The 20,388-nt window shown below is 34.3% G+C and overlaps 1 protein-coding gene across 1 annotated transcript in view; it reads left to right on the top strand.

The window, feature by feature from the left end:
- Window positions 1–20,388, top strand: part of LOC136036407 (pyruvate dehydrogenase phosphatase regulatory subunit, mitochondrial-like) — a 45,024-nt gene extending 24,636 nt beyond the window's left edge. The window contains exons 6-10 of the mRNA XM_065718621.1: window positions 7,637–7,844; window positions 11,056–11,145; window positions 12,983–13,162; window positions 16,785–16,985; window positions 20,064–20,388. Of these exons, the coding sequence (XP_065574693.1) occupies window positions 7,637–7,844; window positions 11,056–11,145; window positions 12,983–13,162; window positions 16,785–16,985; window positions 20,064–20,258 (874 nt within the window). The 3' untranslated portion in view covers window positions 20,259–20,388. The remainder of the gene's footprint in view (window positions 1–7,636; window positions 7,845–11,055; window positions 11,146–12,982; window positions 13,163–16,784; window positions 16,986–20,063) is intronic.

Here is a 20,388-nt window from a genome sequence, read left to right as displayed (position 1 = left end):
AATAATTCCTCTGAGTGTACGGGAGTTATTGAGTTTCTATTGAGAGGTATTGCTATATTGATTATCGCCCAGCCCGGCTTTTCGTGCTAATTCACATCACAATTTTTTGTCTTGGTCATGGACGTAGCCAGAGATTTTTTATAGAAGTAGTTTGGTAATTCGTAATTTAACGAGACGATTTAGTCTTATTTTATAACTTGTTATTATACTTGTTTTAGGGCTTTCTAGGAGACAATGAGCTTCCTAGTGAGACGTAGCTCGTGTGAGACAATGAGTTTGCCCTTTCATCAACTTCACACAAGATTGGAGCATTTTTTTTTTTTTTTTTTGTTCTAAACATACCATTAGAGACTGTTTTTATCATGGCAACATAGTAAAGAATGAACCACTAGCCATAGTAACCAAAAATTAAAAAACGTGTTAAAAAGATAGTTTGTGAGAAAAATTGCTTTTTGTTACTAATTCAGGAAACTGAACTATTATTTCGATTAGTATTAGTTGTGCAGTGTTATTTTGATAGCCACTCTATGGTAATTTCGAAATATAGTCTGAAACTCCCTCAAAAATGGTTTCGGATCAAATTGTGGTTGCAATGGTAGCTGCGACCTAATAAAAGACAACACTTGAGACTTACTTATGTCTCCTGCCGGGCGTGGTTCAGCGTAGAGAGTGATGTCAGCCTCCTCCGACTGGTACGATCAGCAGCTAACGCTGATGCATCGTGGACATCGATGTTTGCCAACTTCAAGTATTTTGAAAGACTATCGGACCATCGATGTTTCAGTCTGCCGCGGGGTTGTTTCCAGTCGGTTTCTGCGGGATTAAAGTCCAGCGTTATTTTCGCAGTTAGGTGTTATGGCATTGCAAAGAGATGACTGTACCATCGTACAGTGCGCTCCGCAATTTGGATGGAAAACAGTGTCTGGTGCGTTGTATGTAGTAACTGCTCGTTACTGACGAAGTCGAACCATTTCAGGCCTTCTATCCTCCTAAAGCTTTTCGTCTGGAACACGCCTACGGTCTTGAGAGCTGTGATTGTAGCCGGCCAGGTTTCTGTTCCATAAAGAATTACAGACCCGACCAGGACGTTGGAAATTCACAGCTTCGTGTTTCAACTAATACTTGGTTTCCACCATAGGTGACGATTTAACCTCTCCATTGCAGCAGATGCCTTGGATATTCTTGCTTGTAGATCAGGGATCATCAAGCTGTCAGCAGCAATGACAGAGCCTAAGTACGTGACCTACTGAACCACATCGACAGTAGTTGTTTGGTCCAGGGCCACAGGAAGGTTGACGATGCTATAGGATGGATCAAGGACCTTAACCTTGGTTCTGTCCCAGTTGACCTGTAGTTCTACTTTCGCAGCTTCTTCTTGTAGGATGTGAAGTGCTTCCACCAGTTGTTCCATGGATTCTCCCATGATGTTGAACAACACGGGACTAATTTCTTTGGCATGCAAAGCATCTTTTTTTTTCGCCGGTACTAGTGGGGTGCTAGAACATCATTGGGAGATGTTTAAGGGCTCGTGTTAAAGGAAATTGCTAATTCTAGTGTCTTTTGTAATTAGCTAAACAAAATATTTAAAATTAATCGCTTTTTTGACAAAAAATTGTATTTTCGTATAAAGATGATGAATGACACAAGTATCTTTGTTATAATGCTATGCACAAGTATCTTTTTAAAAGTTGCTTCTCTGGGGTATGGTGCTGTATTTGATCGACTTTGCTGTCTGATTCCCTGTGATTCGTCTTTTATTATTCCAACTAAGAAAAAGCCATAGACTTTTTCCTACGTGTTATATGCATAAACACACAATTGCTCGTTTATCAATATGAATGGTCCCCACAAATAATCAAAAGAAGCCATTTTAAAATGCCACATATATAACTGTCTCAAGATTAGTACACCTGACAGCCGTTAGGTTTTGTTGGCATAGACAAATTCTTCATACACAGAAAGGGCTTGATATGTATCTTTTAAGTTTGTGTTTATTGCAACAGTTAAAATAAATAAAAAAGGAATCAATTACAACATAGTAAAGAACGTACTTCGGAAAATATGGCAACAGAGTCACTCAGTTATGACATCATGCCCCAGAAAAGCAAGTGAAGAAAGTTTTCTTACTAGCATATGACTAATGAGAAAAAATTGTCATTTGTTACTGACTCAGGAATGATGACTATTATCGCGATTATTTTTAATAGTTAAATGTTATTTCGTAAATAAGTTTATGGAAATTTTACAAAATAACCTGAAACCCAAAAAAATGGCATCGAATCAAAATAAGAAGTACACCATATGGAATTTCCATGGCTAAAAGTTTATACTGGAAACTTACACACCCCCCCCTGGCTTGATCAAGAAGGAAAATTACCCTTTTATGTGGTAACACTGGTTCTCTTTTTTCTGTCTCATTCAATGAGAGCCGTTTAGGGGCTCTGTTGAAAGGAAGTGGCTATATCTGCATATTTTTATGGAACAAACTGTAACATTGTAAATACAAAGTAGTTTTTTAAAAAAAACTTCATCGTCATGCACAAAATGATACAAGACACGTATCTTTGACAAGAAAGGATATAGCATCTTTTGAAAGTTACCTTTCTGGGGTTTGATGTCATATTTGAGTGATTTCAGTACCTGACTTGCTTGGGTTTGTTGTTAAAAAAATTACTTTCAAACAATAAACCTATAGAGCGTCAATCATCATTTTTTATGCCAATGTTTTTCCACGTTCTTTAAGAGCTAACGTTCTTTAACTTTCTAAGAACTAACGTCAACGTTCTAAGAACTAAAAGAACTAACGTTAAGAACATTCTTTAAGAACTGAAGGATTAGCTCAAACACAAGGACCCGATATGGAATTTAAAGTATTTTTAACCCGCTAAAAAACTCTTCATTCAACTGATTATGCTGATTCCTCTTAAATCAAGCTCTTTACGCTAAAGTTTGACTTCGATGGCGCGTTTTATTTGAAATCTTTCGTCCCAAGGGTGATTTTTCGATTCCTGGCTCTTTGTTTTCCTTGGCTCTTTGTTTTGTTTGGGACGGAGGTCAGTGACGTGGCTCAGTCAGAGAGTAAGCTCAGCTAGAGTCGACCTAGCTCAAAATGTGTACCTGTAGAAATCTATAAATAATGTGCGAAAGCAAAGGATGGCTGGCCTCTATCCCCCATTGCACTTCCTATTTGAGGGCCTATAGACGGCGATCAACACCGCCGGTTTGGACTTTATGGGTCCAGTGCCGTATACTTTTCAACTGTTTTTACTGTTCAAAACCAACCTTACTCTATAAGACTTTTGTGTTGAGAGCGGAAGGTTAGGGTAACTTCGCAGTAAAACATGCGAAGTTTTATTGTGGTTTGAAAATACTTCTTATTTCATACCAATGGCCCTTTGGTTTGAGCAGTGGTTCTTACAGAGCCGAGGCGAAAAGTCAAATTTCAGCATGAAGAGCGGAAGGCTTAAAAGTCAGCAGCCTTCGAATTATTTACGAAATAAATTCTGTTTATTTTAAATCTTATTAGGGGAAATATAAGATATAAAAAATAGATTAACTAGTTAACATTTACTAGAAAATACCATTAAAAAGCGAAAGAAAAAAATGATGCCAGATGTAATGCCGTAGTATTGCCTATAGTAAAGAGTCATAAGCCTTTAACTTATTATTTATTTATTTTCGCCAAAGCCACTTCCTATTGAATGGGTAGTCATAAAAATTGTTTAGAAGAACTTGCTTGATTGGAAATTTAAAGTCCCAGTCTCTTTTTTTAAGATTTAGAAATGATTGGACGGCAACAAGCTTCCTACCACACCCTTTTTAACTACCCTCTTAAAGGCACCAGCCTTTAAAGAAATAAATCTACCATTGGGGATGGTGTGATCTGGCAGCCTGGTGTGTAATATCGTCGAGTCGATTCAAGATGTACGAGCAGTTACTGTTTACGGCCAAAATGAATATAATGAATAAGGGTGCCATTCTAGGTGGATTGAATGCAGTGGTCAATCACATAGGGAAGAATGTATTGGGTCATCCGTTTAAAAAGTCCTAACACTAACGTGTTTTTTGTATGTTGCATATATAAGAATAAAAGAGTTTATTTTGCACTTTACAATAATTGGATTTGCTTCAAACTCAATTAGATTTAACTTGGATGTAATTTCAAACTTTATGGTGGCCAAACTGGGGAAACATTTTAAGCCACTGAAAAAATATTTGAAGAAGTGAGAAAGTAATTCAGCAATCTCTTTGAAGCGACAAAAATAAAAACGACTCCAGAAACCACAGGTTTCTTAACATAGTTAAGGGCTAACAATCTAGTTGTAACTGATACGGTGTTTGGTTATAAAATGGCCCATAAGTTTACATTGTATTCACGTAATGGGAAGAGCTTATTGGCTATGTTATTGTAAACCAAAGACTAGTAGGATCAATATAAGATACTAGGGTATATAGGAGTGCTGTTATTGATGTTAATAGTAAAGATCACAATCATGTCTACGGTTATTTTAAGTTGAAATTTGGGAAGGGTAACTACCGCCCGGGATGTTATGATGCTAGTAGACTCCAGGATGAGGATTTGAGAGGAACTTTCTAGGAACAGATGAATGCTAAATTGGAGCGTTTAAAATTTAACAATCTGGGAGATGGGTGGAATAAATTTAGGAAAACAATTTGTGAAGTTGGTGATGGTGTCTTAGGGAAGAAAAGCGCATATAGGAATGTTAGTGAAAAAGCTTTATGTATCATTGAGAGGAGAGGGGTCCGTACAAGAATTATCTGAGTGAAACATTCAAAAACAAAAGGAATGCAAGGAAAGTGGAGAAAGCTCTGCAGTATGAACTAAGGAGTGTGAAATGAAGGCCATGAATAAAATTGCCGATAATCTGGAAGGTGTATCTAAACGGCATAATAGTAAACATTCGTTACTGGCATGTTAATGAATTGAGAGGGAGTAGTCAAATCCGGGCTTGTCCCAGTTAAAGATAGGAACGGTGTCACAATTAGTGATATGCAAGGAGTTAAAGAGAGATAGACAGGACATTTTTAGGATGTACTAAACTGAGATAGAGTTCCAGGAAAAGATATAAAGGAAAATCAAAAAGTTTTTGATACCTTGTATGTGATGGAAGATTTGATTTTGTGAAGAAGAATCAGCGACATAACTAAAAGGACTAAAACATAATAAGGCTCCAGGTGCTGGTAGTGTGGTAAATGAGTTGCTTAAATATGGTGGCTCTGAGATTAGAAATAAATTACTGAAGATTATGAATATGATTTTCGAAAAAAAGGAAGTACCTAGCGATTTAAAAAAACCCTAATTGAACCACAATATAAGAAAGGTGATAAGAGCGAGTGTGGTAATTATCAAGGCATCAGTCTGGTCTCTGTAGGTAGCATATTACTTAGTAATATGGTACTTTTTATACTGAAAAATGCTGTAGTCAAAGCTATAAGGGAAGAACAGTGCGGTTATAGAAAGGGTAGAGGATGTGTCTACCTAATTTTCACTCGAGGTTAATAATTGAGAAGTACCTTACTTACCAAACATCTTCGGTTCTCAGTTCTGTATATTATGAGCATGTGTTAAATTCTGTTGATAGAAGAGCTTTAGCGAAGGTCTTATCCTTTTATGGTGTACCAGCAAAAGGCATTATAGTGATTAGTCCTATGTACTGGAATAACAATGCTTCGGTTAAAACTGGAAATGATTTTAGCAGCCGACTTTATATTAAGTCGGGAGTTAAGCAGGGTCGTGTTATACCCCTTTTATATGGGTCATTTTGACGGACTTTATCTTAAGTACCACAGGAAAGGCAATGGGAGACCACGGAATCAAATGAGGAGGAAAAAAACTCCTGGACGTAGATTATGCTAATGAGCCTAGCATCCTAGATGGAAGTGAATGAAAAATGAATGAAGTTTTTGAAGTTTTGCGAGCTTAGAGTGCTAGAATAAGTTTGGAAATTAATGTTAAGAAGACTAAGTGACTAAGGCTAGGAATAAATGAATATGAAAAGGCGTGGTTGGGTAACAAAAACATTGATCAGAAGAACAGTTTCACCTACCTGGTAGTATTATTAGTAAAGATGGTGGGAGCAGTGAAGATGTTAAAAGCAGAATAGCCACTGCTCTGGGTGTTTTTTCACAGTTAAAAAAAAGTTTGAAAGAATAGAAAGATAAGTGTGCAAACTAAGATTAGAATATCGGAAGCTACAGTGATGACAATGGTCATACATGGCTTTGAAGCATGGACGCTCCGAAAAGTGGATGAAGATTTGCTAGGTGTTTTTCAGAGAAATTGTCTGCGGATTGTTCTTTGTGCCCATCTGACTGACCATTTTTTAAACAGTAGCTGCTCGACAAGTGTGGTCGAATTCCTCTTTATAGTGCTATAATTAGAGAAAGGTTGAGATGGCCAGGGCACGTTCTGCTGATGAAGGATGACAGACTGCAGAAGATTGTCCTTTTCGGGCAACCGTCTAGGGCTAACCGGAAAGCAAGTCGTCCGCGGATGGGTTAGGAGGATGTCATAAAGAAAGACTTAAAGGAAATGGGAACTTCCTGGGAGGGTGTAAAGAGGAATGCATTGAGTTGATTAGGATAGAGGAGGAGCGTGCGAAGCCTTGTCGGCTTCAGGCGGTTTGGTGCTGCGGTGAGTTTTATTAATAGTAATAGTAGGTGGGAGTTACGTTCTTGAAAAGTAATTTGCACTTTGCTTCAAACTCACTTAAATTTTACTTTAATGTAATTTAAGCTTTATTTTCAAAGGCAAGATTTTCAACCAGCAATAACAACCGGGGAAATGACCTGCGGTAGCCAATCGGGGATATATTTTAAGCCACTGAGCAAATATTTGATGAAATGAAAAAGTATTTCAGTAATCTCCGCTTCCCTGTCCTCAGTACAAGAAAAGCCTCGAAGCCACACAAAATAACAATGAATGCAAAAATTACAGGTGTAACCAGTAACCAGAAAAATAAGATTAATGCTGTGGAATTTTTTCAAATGTATGAAAATGACACGGATCTTTTTGGCCAAAAGCCCTTTCTACTCTTTGCACTCATGCCTGGTACTAATGATTCATTGATATTTTTAATGATATGGGGGCCTGGACCTTATGAATGACACTTTATTAATTGCTTTGGATCCATAACAAGTACCTATTTACAGTAAAAAAAATTGATCGAGATTATTTTATGCTGAATAACTTTGATTACTCTTCCACAGTTGCGATAATTATATGACGATTACTCAATTAGTTACATTCAACTAATTAGATATTAACCGACTAGCTAAAAATATTTCTAGTTATTAATTTATAAACCAAATAATAAATTATAAATCGTGTATAGTTTATAATTATTTATTAGTTATAAATCGAGTTAAAGTTAGTCTGTGAATCCTAAATAGCAACTATTATTTTTTCCATTAATAACTAGGACGGAGTTGTATAGTCCATGTAGTGACATTCTGACATCTGATAACCTTCCGCATGTCCTATTTATGAAATTTTATATAAGAAGCTACTATTTCTAGCTATAGATCTTAGGATTTTTTTTTTGTGTAATAAAATGTTAGTTTGATAATATTTATTAGGAAAATGTTTATCATAGATTATTTTCTTCTTCTTCAGCTACATGATGATTGCTCCAACTGTTCAGCAAACAAAATGCTTAGCTTGGATAAGGAGATATCTTCCAAAAGACGGGTCTGTTTCAGTATCAGATGTCACTTCTACATATACATCAATTTGCGTTATGGGTCCAATGTCTCGGAGCCTGCTGATGGAACTGACAGACGTGGACATGAGTCCTCGCTCTTTTCCGTTCTTTACTTGTCAGGTAAGGTACTGGAGTTATTTATACTTGTTATATATAGTTGTTTATATTGCATTTATGCTTGTCAGATTACCAATTTGTCTTCTGCTTATAGTCCTTAGAAATATTTTCTAACCACAGCAAACAACCCTGTTAAAAGACTTTTGCTTAGTAATGACCCTAACGTTTTTTTCTTCTTTGTTCTTCTTTCTTATCTGGCTTAAAACTGAGTTTCCTGATTTTGTTTCAAGTTAGCATTATAAACGAACTCTTGAACAATATATACTAAAACCTTTTTAATATTCACGTTATACACCCTGCCAGCAGGAGGGCTGGCTTTGATGGGGCAGCCAAACAAAGACTTCAGAAATTTTCAAATGCTGCTGGTAGGGCCAATATGTCAATCAAGACGAGGCTTTACAAAACAAGCAAAGCTGGTGCTCTGTCTAGGACCGTATCTAGGATTTAGCGGATCGGGTTCAGAGGCCAAGGTTTAGTTTAGTTGCCGTAATTAGGAATTTGAGAATGGGATTCAACTAAACTGGAATCACCTCTGTAATCTGAAGTCGAAATTTTTTGAATGTAATTTAAGTAATTATCATATGCTTAATTTTTACTTTACACTGTTAACTTCATTCCATTTCATGCTGCTGTGAAACTACTTTGAAATTTAACCTTTCTTTATTGACCAAAATTATTTTCATAGCTCATAATTTTTCATTACTTTGTAGATCATTGTCTTTTTTCATTAATTCGTAACATAACCTAAAAAGTTCGGCTTTTAAAAACTTTGTGGAAATTCTAAGCTGAAAACTCTAAACTTTTTAGCCAGAAACCTAAAAAAGCTGGATTAAATTAAATGTGCCACTAAAAGATCAGATAACGCAGTTACGGTGTTAATAATTAAGTACGAATTTTCAAATTTTCATAGGACCTAAGGGCAAGGACCTTAAATTTAAAAAGATGTGCCTGGTGTTACTCAGTACTTCATGTGTTTAGAAATAAGTAAAAGGTATAAATAATGAATTTATAATTTGATTTAGTTAAATCTAACCTTGTTTTATTGATTTAGTTAAAACTACTACCTGTGTTTTCAGCAAACTGCTATGGGGAGCCCCTCTGTCAGTCAAAATGATACCATTCACTTACAGACGATATCCCACGAATTTTGTGCATTCTATGCAAAATTATTATTTTTGTCTAAAAGCTTTTATGGAATTAGTGGGAATTTTACAAGACATAAACCATGACGAAAGAGGTAATTTTCCCTTGTCTGTTTATTAATGGACAACTTTTTACTTTCCTTTTTAATTGTGTAATATGCTGGTTCAAATATGAAAGAAAATAAAAAGAGGTAAATTATGTGAAATATTTCAAAGAAGGCATAGTAATTGCGGGACTTATAGAAGCAAGGATCTTAGCCCCTCTCATATGTGGGCCAGGCTTAATGTAATTAGTGAGAATGAACATCACCCTTGATTAATTCATCTGACTCTTCTTTTTGTTATGTGCAATTACAAGGGAAATATGTAATATTATTGTCTTCTAATCCACCCCTAAGACTTCAGTAAGCACACCTTTTATCCCCCACGAGGATCTCAACATTTTCTCGTCCCTTCAGAAGGCTAACAGTTAAACATGACATTAAAAACTAGAACAACTTACTCCTAACCCGCCAAATTTTAATTTTCTTGAAACATATATACATAAAATCTTATGTATCTTATTGTGTACGCGGAACTGGTCAGTCATGTCATAGCAAAGAGAGAAAACATCTCAAGATGAAGAATAAAATAGACGGCACTATGACCAGTAGAAGGAAAAGAAAACTAAACAGTACGTTTATTTAGCATGTATAAAACAAGGCATTCAGTGTAGAAGAAACTAAATGAAAGAACTAAAGATAAACTAAAATAATTAATAAAATATAAAATTCAAAATAAACATACAATTGATTCTATCGCAGTTGATCACCACAGAGTATTTCTATGAACATTTAGGAGTTGCTTCAGTGAACTCACAAAAGTAACTGAGTTTGTCTTTTCCTTTTACTCGTCGCAGTCTTGTTTGTGTTATTCTTCATCTTTCGATTTTTCTCTTATTTTTTTAACATATTTAGCTTTTGAATTAAAGATCATATCTCGTCATGATGGTATTTTCTGGTTCTTTTGAATGCATTCACCGTGTTTCTTTGCTTAACCCCTCGCCAATTCTTATCCTACGTTCTTGAAGCAAAATAATGTAGTATTTTCGATGGTATATTTTGGAAAACTCAGAGTTTTTTTTTTAAAGGCAACAAGTTGCAAAAAACAACAAAGAGTGAAATGTCAATGAAGAACAAACGAACTGTACTACGACCATTAGAAAGAGAATACAAGAAAAATGATGCGGATATTTCGCTTATATGAAAACGAGGTATCTTTAAAATAACCTAAAAACAGACAAAAACTAAAACTAAGAAAAAAAAATACAAGATTAATATTTACAATTGTTGCAACTAATCCACATAGGCCACAGAAGCTAATAGAGTTGCTTCGATGAGCGTCGGTTTACCTTTTCTTTCTACTGGCTGCAGTCCCGTTTATTTGCTCTTCATTTAGATTTCTCTCTTTGTTGTTCTTTGTCATGGCTGGCCAGTTCGACTTAAGATCTTTCACTTGACAAGTAGCAATAATCTAATAGGAATTGATGAGAATGGAAGCATTTAGATTGTGTTTATCCTTTGAATCTTCAGGGTTGTAGCGATAGTTACAACCTAGTAAGACGAACACGTCCCATAGTAAATAAAAATGCAACCCAAAATCCATAAAAGTGGTGTCAGATTGAAACTCAAAGTGCACCATTGGAACCGCCTTGGCCGAAACCCCCTGTAAGTGTAACCTTGGGTTCAACATTAATGAAAATCCATTGGCTTGAAAACGAGTAAATTGGCTGCAATCACGATGTTTGGATCGGAAACATCTTTTTTTTTTTCTCTCTTCCGTTTTTTTCTCTGCAGTTAGTGGGACACTGAAAAATCGAAGAGAGCTCTTCAATGTCTCATTTTTATCACCATTTCTCTCTCTCTCTCTCTCTCTCTCTCTCTCTCTCTTTCCTCTTTCTTTCTCTCCTCTCTCTCTCTCTCCTCTCTCTCTCTCTATTCTCTTTTTTTATTTACATACTAACTGTTATGTCTCTCTCTCTATTCTCTTTTTTTTATTTAGACACTAACTGTTATGTTTTTTTCCTTTAATAGGAAATAGATATTGGTCATGCAAGTGGAGTTCGCGCAATGAATCTTACACATGTTGGTGAACTTGGATGGGTGTTGTATATACCAAATGAGGTAATTACGGAAAGGTTTTTTGTTAGTTATTTTAATTGAAGAAATAACCACCTTTATTTTACACCGCAAAATACCCATTTTCAAGCGTAACACGAAATGATTAGCTGTTTATTAAGGACACTTGCCAGTTTGATAAAGTAATATGTGTGACAAATCTATTACGAAGATAACCAGATTATTTTCTTTCCAAAAATACTGGATATGAGGGTAATTAATATAAGGGCGTCGTTTCGACGGTTTTCAAGTGAATTTAATGAACAAATTATTTTCATAGGTTTACCCCCAAGATCTGTAGAAGGCAGCCTTCCATTACTTGGAAATAATAAGACAGTAAAAAATCTATAAGGCATGGAAATTAGAAATGTTCGCATACAATTTTGACACAAACAAAGCTGTTAGTAGCACTTGCCCCCACCCTCAGGAAATTTACAGTTGATGCTCTTGAAAAAAAAACTTCCTTTAATTGTATTGATCCTTTTTAAATGACGTCTGGTCTGCTGCCAGTTTTATGGAAATCTGAATTTGCTGTTCCTACAATTGATTTCAATTTATTTGGAGGTTGATTAATTAATTTCATTAAAAGCCCATTGAAGTAACAGAGAGGTAGTATTTTTGGAAATATGTTTCATTTACTTAAATTCAATATTTTTCTTAGTTTGATGATAATAATGAATCAAACTGACGGTTTGCTAGGGTTAGAAGAAATAACGTAGGCGGCAAATAACGTCACAGTTTCATATTTCTTCTAAAGAATTAGCATGTTTTCATTTTGTTTTACATATTATGTTTTATTACATAAAAAACGCATAGACCTGGCAATGAGACCTTAAACAGCTCTCTGTTGTATTTCAGTTCCTCACTAGCAGTGGAAAAAAATAAAATGGGTATATCAGTGCTGCCCTTGAAAAAGGCTATTTTCCTTGTTGTTCACGCCAGGGTACTGTAAGGTCCTTGTATAGGGATTCTGACCATGGTGTTCTCGGCGGTTTTGTTCTGAAAGGTTCTCAGGCTATTTTTGGAAATTCTCTCTCTTTTTTCTTTTTTTTTGGAGAACATTTTACTGTAAAGATTAATCGAGATAGTAGTTACGATTCCTGCATCAGTCGTAAATGTCATTTGTTCTGACTTGCCAGTTTGTTTTTATACGTGTTTTGAAAGTCATGGTTTATATGGGACGTGGTATGTTCTTAACTTAGTTTAATTACCTAATTAGTGTTTTTGTTGTTTAGGTTGAAGCTTCCCCTGCAATCATGAAAATAAGGGGAAAGTTCAAAAAATTACATTTTTGCAAATTCCAATACTTTCAATAATTTAAAAAATGCTTCAGTAGATAAATTTGAAAAAAATAGAAAAATTGCATTTTCTGTAATTTTATTAATTTTAGTGGGTCCAAGATACTACTTTAAATAAATAGAAGAATTAAAATCCAAAACGCTTCTAAAAGTGGTTCATAGTATTTATACCTTATTCTAAATTGTAACTCAATTATGTTTAATGCAAGTTGTACAAGCTGGACACCGGATGGATTACCTGAGATTAGCCCGAAGTAGCACACAACAGAAAAATTATAAAAAATAAATTATAAGTGCATATTTTTTGTTTTGACAACTCGAAAAAATCTTATTATTGTCCTAGCGAATTTTGCTTTAAAAAGTAGGGTTTCTGAGTGAGAAACCTCATCCGCGTGGCTCGACTAACATTTTTATAAGAAACAAGAACAATTAGGGCACGAAAAAATTGGTTTAGATACGCCATTTTTCTTAAACAATTTGCCTGGTTTGGGGGAGAGGTTCCTATTATATAGAAAATAAAGCTAATTTAATGTCCCTTATTTTAGTATGCACTGCATGTATACGATCGCTTGATTGAGCATGGTAAAAAATATGGCATTCGACATTGTGGATGGTTTGCTACAAGGACGTTGAGAATTGAACGTTTCTACGCCTTTTGGGGTCAAGATTTGGATGCTAACACAACACCTCTAGAATGTGGCCGAGCCTTTCGTGTCAAATTTAATGTGAGTTTTTTTTTTCTTTCAAATTATACTTAAATCAGTTAAAAACGAAAAATAGGCGAATATCGTATTAGGTATTTGGCTTCTAGATTTACCTCCATTTCGGCAAAAGTTGTATCAATTAAAAGGAAATTTGTATGAAAACTCTATTACTAAAGGAATTTTTTTCCTTTTTGTTAGAAATTATTTACTGTCTTAAATATAATGCTGTACTGTTTACGTTTAGCTATATTGTTTTTCTGTTTTTTTTTTTGTTTTTTTTTTTTCAAATATCCTGCAAGATCAAAAATAGAGGTTAGATCTTTAGTATATCCTATTGCACATGGAGTTTTAGTATCGCCTAGGATGCAATGGTAGCTACAATCTAGGAAAAAAATGGCCTGAAATCTTTAAAGACGACATCGGACTTGAAACAAAAAAGTACACCATTGGTATCGCTTTGGTCTTTGGTCAATGCAATGAAAATGTAGCACAAAGACACACTCGGTTGAAAAAGATGTGACAACGATTATCATAACGAATCACAAATAAAAATGGCTTGAACAGCCAGTATAATCGGTTTTTCGCATCGAATCAATATAAGGAGCGACAAGGATTGCTATAAGATGCCTTGGTCAGATTTTAGAATGAAGCAACCGAAATGAAAGCAACCGAATGGAGCAACTCAGGCCTGGAATGGAGAAACTATATATTATATATATATATATATATATATATATATATATATATATATATATATATATATATATATATATATATATATATATATATATATATATATATATATATATATATATATATATATATATATAGGCAATATCTCTGGAAAACATGTAACAAAACTTTGTCTGTTTTTCGGATCGCCCATGTTTTAAAACTATATTTGACCATTGTCATCACTCTAGCTTCTAATATTCTAATCTTGGTTTGTAGACTTATCTGCCTGTTCGTCCTAACTTTTTCAACTATAAAAAAGCACCATGAGTCTTAGCTGTTGTACTTTTAGCATCTTCACTGCTCCCATTGTCTTTACTAATAATAATACCAAGGTAAGTGAAGCTGTCCACCTGATTAATCTTTTCATTACCCAATGTCACCTTTCCATCCTCACTTATTCCTACCCTTAGCGACTTAGTCACAAGGAACTAGCACTAGTCCCTTTAGTGTATTTGTCTGGTACACAATACAAGGATATGACCTTCGATAAAACTAAGGACTAAGGGTGTTTGTTAACTCAAGGACTTTTAATTTTTACCCTAAGAGTGAAAATTCGGTCGAAACATCGTTGACCCTTCTAACCCTTCGACCCTTCCTAAGACTGTTCTTCTCTTAAAAAATGTGTCCGCAGCATATCTCGGTCTTTAAAAGTATCATTTTACTAAGTAATTTTCTACTACATAGACTAAGCTAATCCCTCTATAATTACCACATTCACTCTTATCATCTTTCTTATATATTGGTTTAATTAGGGTTTTCCCAAAATCTCTAGGTACTTTCGCCTTTTCAAAAACTATATTCATTATCTTCAGTAACTTATTTCTAACCTCAGAGCCACCATATATAAGAAACTCGTTTACCACACTATCTGTACCGGGAGCTTATTATTGTTTTTGTTTTTTTAGTACTTTCGCTAATTCTTCCTCACAAAACAAATCTTCCTTCACATCCAATGTATCACAAACCTCTTTCATTTTTCCTGTAACTCTGTTCTGGTTTAGCATGTCTTGATTGACTGCTGCCTCTTAATTCATTAACATGCCATTTCAATGTTTTACTGCTATGCCGACTAGCTGCATCTTCCAGATCCTTGGCAATTTTATCCATTGTCTACACTTCACGCCTCTTTAGTTACATTTTATTTTTTTCTCCAGTTTCATTACATTTCTCTTATTTTCATATGCTCTATCACTTCGATAATTTTTGTTCAAGCCCCTTCTCTTCTCTATTAAACATGAAACTAATATTTTCACTAATATTCCTATCTGCGTTCTTGACCTCCTTTCTGATGACACCGTCAGCAACTTCAGAAATTATTTTCCTAAAATTATTCCGTCCATCTTCTACATTTTTACATTTTAAACTCTAGTATTCAACTGTTCCTGGAAAATATCTCTCAAATTCTCATCCTGGAAAATATCTCTCAAATTCTCATCCTGGAGTCTACCAACGTCATAACTTGCTGGGACATAGCTACCCTTCTGAAATTTTAGCTTTAAATTAATCTTAGAGACTACTAGACACCATTCCTATATACCCTAGTATTTTGTATTGATCTTTGCAGTCTTCGGTTTACAATAACATAATCCATAACATTAGCTGTGTTACCATCACGCAAATACCATTTTAACTTATGGGCCATTTTATGACCAAATAGTGCATTGGTTATAACTAAATTGTTATATCTACAAAATTCCAGCAGTCTATAGCTATTACTATTTTCTTTTCCTTCACCAAATTTACCTAGGCTAGGATACCATCTACCCCTCAGTTCTGTCGACCCGGGTGTCAAAATCTCCTAATAAAAACACCACATTTTTTCTTTGGACACTGTCTATTTGTTTCTGTAACTGTAAGTAAAATTCTTCTGTGTCACTACTATGTCCGTCAGTCGGTTCTACAGGATGTATAGTACTAAAGTTTATATCCTACACCCTTTAGTCGTAAAATTAGCGATTAGTATTTTATTATTAATACCTTCTCAGCCTTCTGAGAACTATTTCTGAGAACTTTGAATCTTCCTTATTCGTCATGAGCCCTAATCACTGTCTATGTACTCCTTCCTTCCTGCCTCAGTTAATAATTTCTTTATCATCTAATTTTATGCTTCCTACCCCTGTGATATGAATTTCTGAAATCCTAATCCAGTTCGAATCGCCTGAATTCGTCAGCCAAAATGACGATACGATGACTATTTTTTTGTAACATTCCAAATTACAATTCTCATGTTCTTTAGATCATTTCTCTTCAGATGGATCTAGTCTTAATTCAGATAAGTTTTGGCGCTCGTACGGTCAACTTTAAGCAGTAAAAACAAAAAAAGATGCTTATCTAACAATCGAATACCCAGTGACTTCGTCCAAACTTTGAAATAATAATGTTTGAAATAAATAAATCTATATAAAATAAATAAATCTATACAAAATAAATAAATGAGTAAATAGAACAAGAAATATATTAAATACTACACCTTTGAAACAAATGAATCCCGAGAGTTAATGACTTTGTCTGATGGGAATCGTATTTCTCGGCTGATCGTTCCTGGAGAACTCCTTGATCAAATCTGAAACTCTCCCATCGAATCCTCTGTTGAATCCGACTGAAAATTGTATGTAATATACTATATAGGTATAGCTGGTTAGTGCCAGGACCCGTCTTATATTACCATATAAATAATTAAAAGACTGTAGTAAAAAAGATTTTGCCTTATTTTTACCATATAAATTATTTACCATATAAAAAATTACCATACCGTATAAATTACCATTTACTAATTCCAAAATTACAAATTTAATTACTAATTACAAAATTACTATTACCATATAAAAAATTAAAAGACTGTAGTAAAAAATATTTTAAAAGAATTTTGAAAATTTATAATGATTCTATATTTTACTTTTATTACCAGAGCAATATGGATTTCCTGGGAAAAGAGGCACTTGTCCGCCAAAGGGAAGCTGGTGTTCGTCGAATGTATGTTCAGTTGCTTCTCGAAGATCATGACATGGAGTTAGATCCATGGCCCTGGGGAGGAGAGCCCATTTATAGGGATGGAAAATACGTCGGAATGACGACCACAGCTGGTTATGGCTTCACTTTTGGAAAACAGGTACAATAATGTTTACTGGAATGTTAAAGCTTAGAATAAAAATGAAACTCTTATGGTTGAAAGCAAGCCGATGGTATTTGGGAATGCAACAAGAGTACCAACTGTGGCAGAAACCCTAGAGTTGTTTTCCTTTATACTTTAGTTTTGGGTTTTCTCAGTTTATTTTTAAAATTCCTTGAAATTGTTATTACATTTTTTCCTGAAGGATCCCTGTCCAGTCATTCTATTGTGATTTTTTTTTTCAACAGTTCGTGATAATGAACTGTAGTAAGGAGTGACCCGGCTCAATAGTAACCGAAACTCTAAAAAACAGAATTTTGATACCTATAGATGCATCAAAAGAATCTAATTTTTATGCTGATTTTAAAAATAAGTTTCATCAAGTATAGTCTTACCCATCAAAAGTTACGAGCCTAAGAAAATTTCCCTTATTTTAGGAAAAATGGAGAAATAACCCCTAAAAGTCATAAAATCTTAATGAAAACCACAACGTCAGATTCAGCGTATCAGATAATTCTACTTTAGAGGTTTCAAGCTCCTATCTGCAAAAATGCAGAATTTTGTATTTTTTGCCAGAAGGAAGATCGCGGATGCATGTTTATTTGTGTTTTTTTTTTTTTTTTCAGAGGCGATCGTATCGCCATTGGTCCTAGAATGTAGCGAGAGGGCTTATAGATTGTTGTTTCGGAGGATCTTTCCATGGAGGAATTGATCATGGAGGAAGATAATTTCCATGAAGGGGCGTTGGATTTTCCAGCATTATTTAGAAAACAATGAGCTATTGATTCTAATTAAACGGCGTTTGTGATTCTGGGGTCATTCTTAAAGAATTGGATCAAAATTCAAACTTTAGTGTAAAGAGCGAGGTATTGACGGGGGGGGGCGAACCCATCATATACGTAATAGAAATTATACGAATATAGAAGTTCGTTAAGGAAATTAATTCGTAAGTTACGTATATTTAATACTAATAAAAACGTTCGTAAATAAATTAAAAGTTCTAGTGGCCTTTTTAAGTAACCAAAAACAGTAGAGGGCAACTAGGATACCTCCCCCGCCCCTTTTTCTCAAAATCGTCTGATCAAAACTTTAAAAAAGCCATTTAGCCAAAAAAAAGCAAAATTTAATAATACAAATTTCGTTTTAAATATTCATGTACGGTAAGGCAAACTCAAAACCTGCATTAAGTCATAAACGTTCTTTGACTCTTTCTAACAGCTCTACTTTTTTGAAACAATAAAAACTTATTGTAAATAGCGGGCGATGAGAAGGAGACAGCCCCTTTCATATACGGAATAATTTCTGTTCATCTTAAGTTTTAATGTCGCTCCTTGCTTTCAGTTAAAAAAAAAACTTGTTTTTTTTTATTTAATTTAGAATAAGGATAGTAATTGCGATTCATCATGTGATAAAAACCTTCATGGGCTATGCTTCAAATAAAAATACAACAAATATTACAAATAAAATTTAAAATATAAAATTACAAAATATTACAATAAAATTACATCAAATTTGTAAACAAAAACACACCCTTAACTCTAAAATAATAAGTAAAGATTCCAGAAAATGGTCTCTATACGCCATAACTGTACAAAAAAAAGCTGTTAAAAAGTCTTATCATATAATTAGTTTGATTTATTAGGACTGTTGTTTAATGTGAACTTTGAAACCAAAATTTGTGCGGTTGAAATGAATCTAAAAAGGTGGTATAATCGAAAACACAATAAACATGAAAATAAGGCTCCTTTCTTGTTTCATAGCAATATCGGCATACATCCTAATTATAGGTATTTCCCAACCTTTTTCGATTCTTCAAAATTGTTTATTTGAATAATATGTATTGGAGAAAATTCGACTGATTAATTCAGGTTTTCATCTGAGGCTTAAATAAACTCCAGCTAGGCCGTATCTGGTGAGGGGGTTACTGGGTTTGAACTCCCTCTCCCGAAATGTCTTACGAATAAAAACGTAACAAAAGTGTATATAAACAAATTTTGATGTGTGTTTTTTTAAGTTTTTTGTAAACCCCTCCCCCCCCCAACGAGAATCCTTGATGCGCCCTTGAACCGCAGTTGGAATTTTAAAACTTGAAGGGCCAATTTGACAAAAAAACGCTTGGTCGGTTTTATAACTCGTTTTTGCTCCCCCTGTGGTTTTTTTCTCTTGCCACTGTGAAAGTTTTTTACCACGTCAGAACGTCAACAAATTCGGTCTGTTTTTTTTTTTTTTTTTTTTTTTTTTTTTTTTTTTTTTTTTAATTTTGTAAATATTTTCTTCGTGTTCCTATTTTGTCTTGCAAAGTCTGCTTCAAAATCAAAAGACAAACCTCTTTCTTCAAAAGAGGAACACTGATTGTTCGTAAAGGCGTAATATTTTTTTTTTACTTTCTAACAATTTATCAATTTAACAATTATCAATGCAGTGAATCAAAAACAGTACTTACTCCCGTTTCTTAATAAATGAGTTTGACCTTTCAACAGCTTAATTGACATAAAACAAATGTCTTTACAATCGATAGATTCGTTAGGTTAGTACCCTTTCAATGTAATAAAACAAAAACCACCCTGCCACCATTTCTTAGACTGCGGTAGTCTGAGTAGTTTTTTTTCTGTATCTTTCTGCGAGTTCAGCAAATTTGGTGTTAGCTTTTGAGTCGTGTAATACTAATTTTATGATTTACTATATCCTCTTTCTAATTTTTTCGTCAAAATTTCTAAATTTTGCTTTAAAAAAAATTGAAATTTTGCTGAATCTGCATCAAAATTGGTATAATTTCTGTTAGTGCAAAGTTAGTGTGAAATGTCAAATATAAAAATTTGAATCTTGTCTTAAAGGTGGAATTTTTGAGTTTACAAATTGAGTCTCATCTTGAGAATTAGTACTTATCCCTTTCTGTAATCTTAGGTTTTATTACCTCATTTTTTTTCCTTTTTTTTACTAGAACTTTCGTTGAAGCTTCGTTGAAACTAGAAATGAATTAGTGTAATGCTTTGTTGTTGCGAATTGAATTTTGTCTTTCATTTATTGTAGTATAATTTTATGGTCAGCGTTGCCATTACTTTGCTTAATTTATTTTAGGTATGCCTCGGTTTTGTTACAAAGAAAGATAGAATAACGCCCGACTGGATATCCTCCGGGCAGTACGAAATCGACATAGCAGGAATTCGGTTTTCTGCTACCGTATCCCTTCGATCTCCGACTCTTCCATCTCGTTATAAGGAACCAGCTCCTGGCCCTGAAAGATATGCAGCTACTCGAAACATACCTAAGTAACTTCCATCAAATGGAAAATACGAATACAAAATGATCTGTGAATGTATTATGTGATGATTTGTTGAATTAGACTAGTTAACTAATAAATGCATGTCATATTTAAAAATTAATTAAAATCGTCCATTAACCA

Source organism: Artemia franciscana, chromosome 15, assembly GCF_032884065.1.
Source record: "Artemia franciscana chromosome 15, ASM3288406v1, whole genome shotgun sequence".
NCBI lineage: Eukaryota > Metazoa > Arthropoda > Branchiopoda > Anostraca > Artemiidae > Artemia > Artemia franciscana.
The sequence above is the reverse complement of the archived record's forward strand: the minus strand, read 5'-3'. Positions and strand labels throughout refer to the sequence as shown.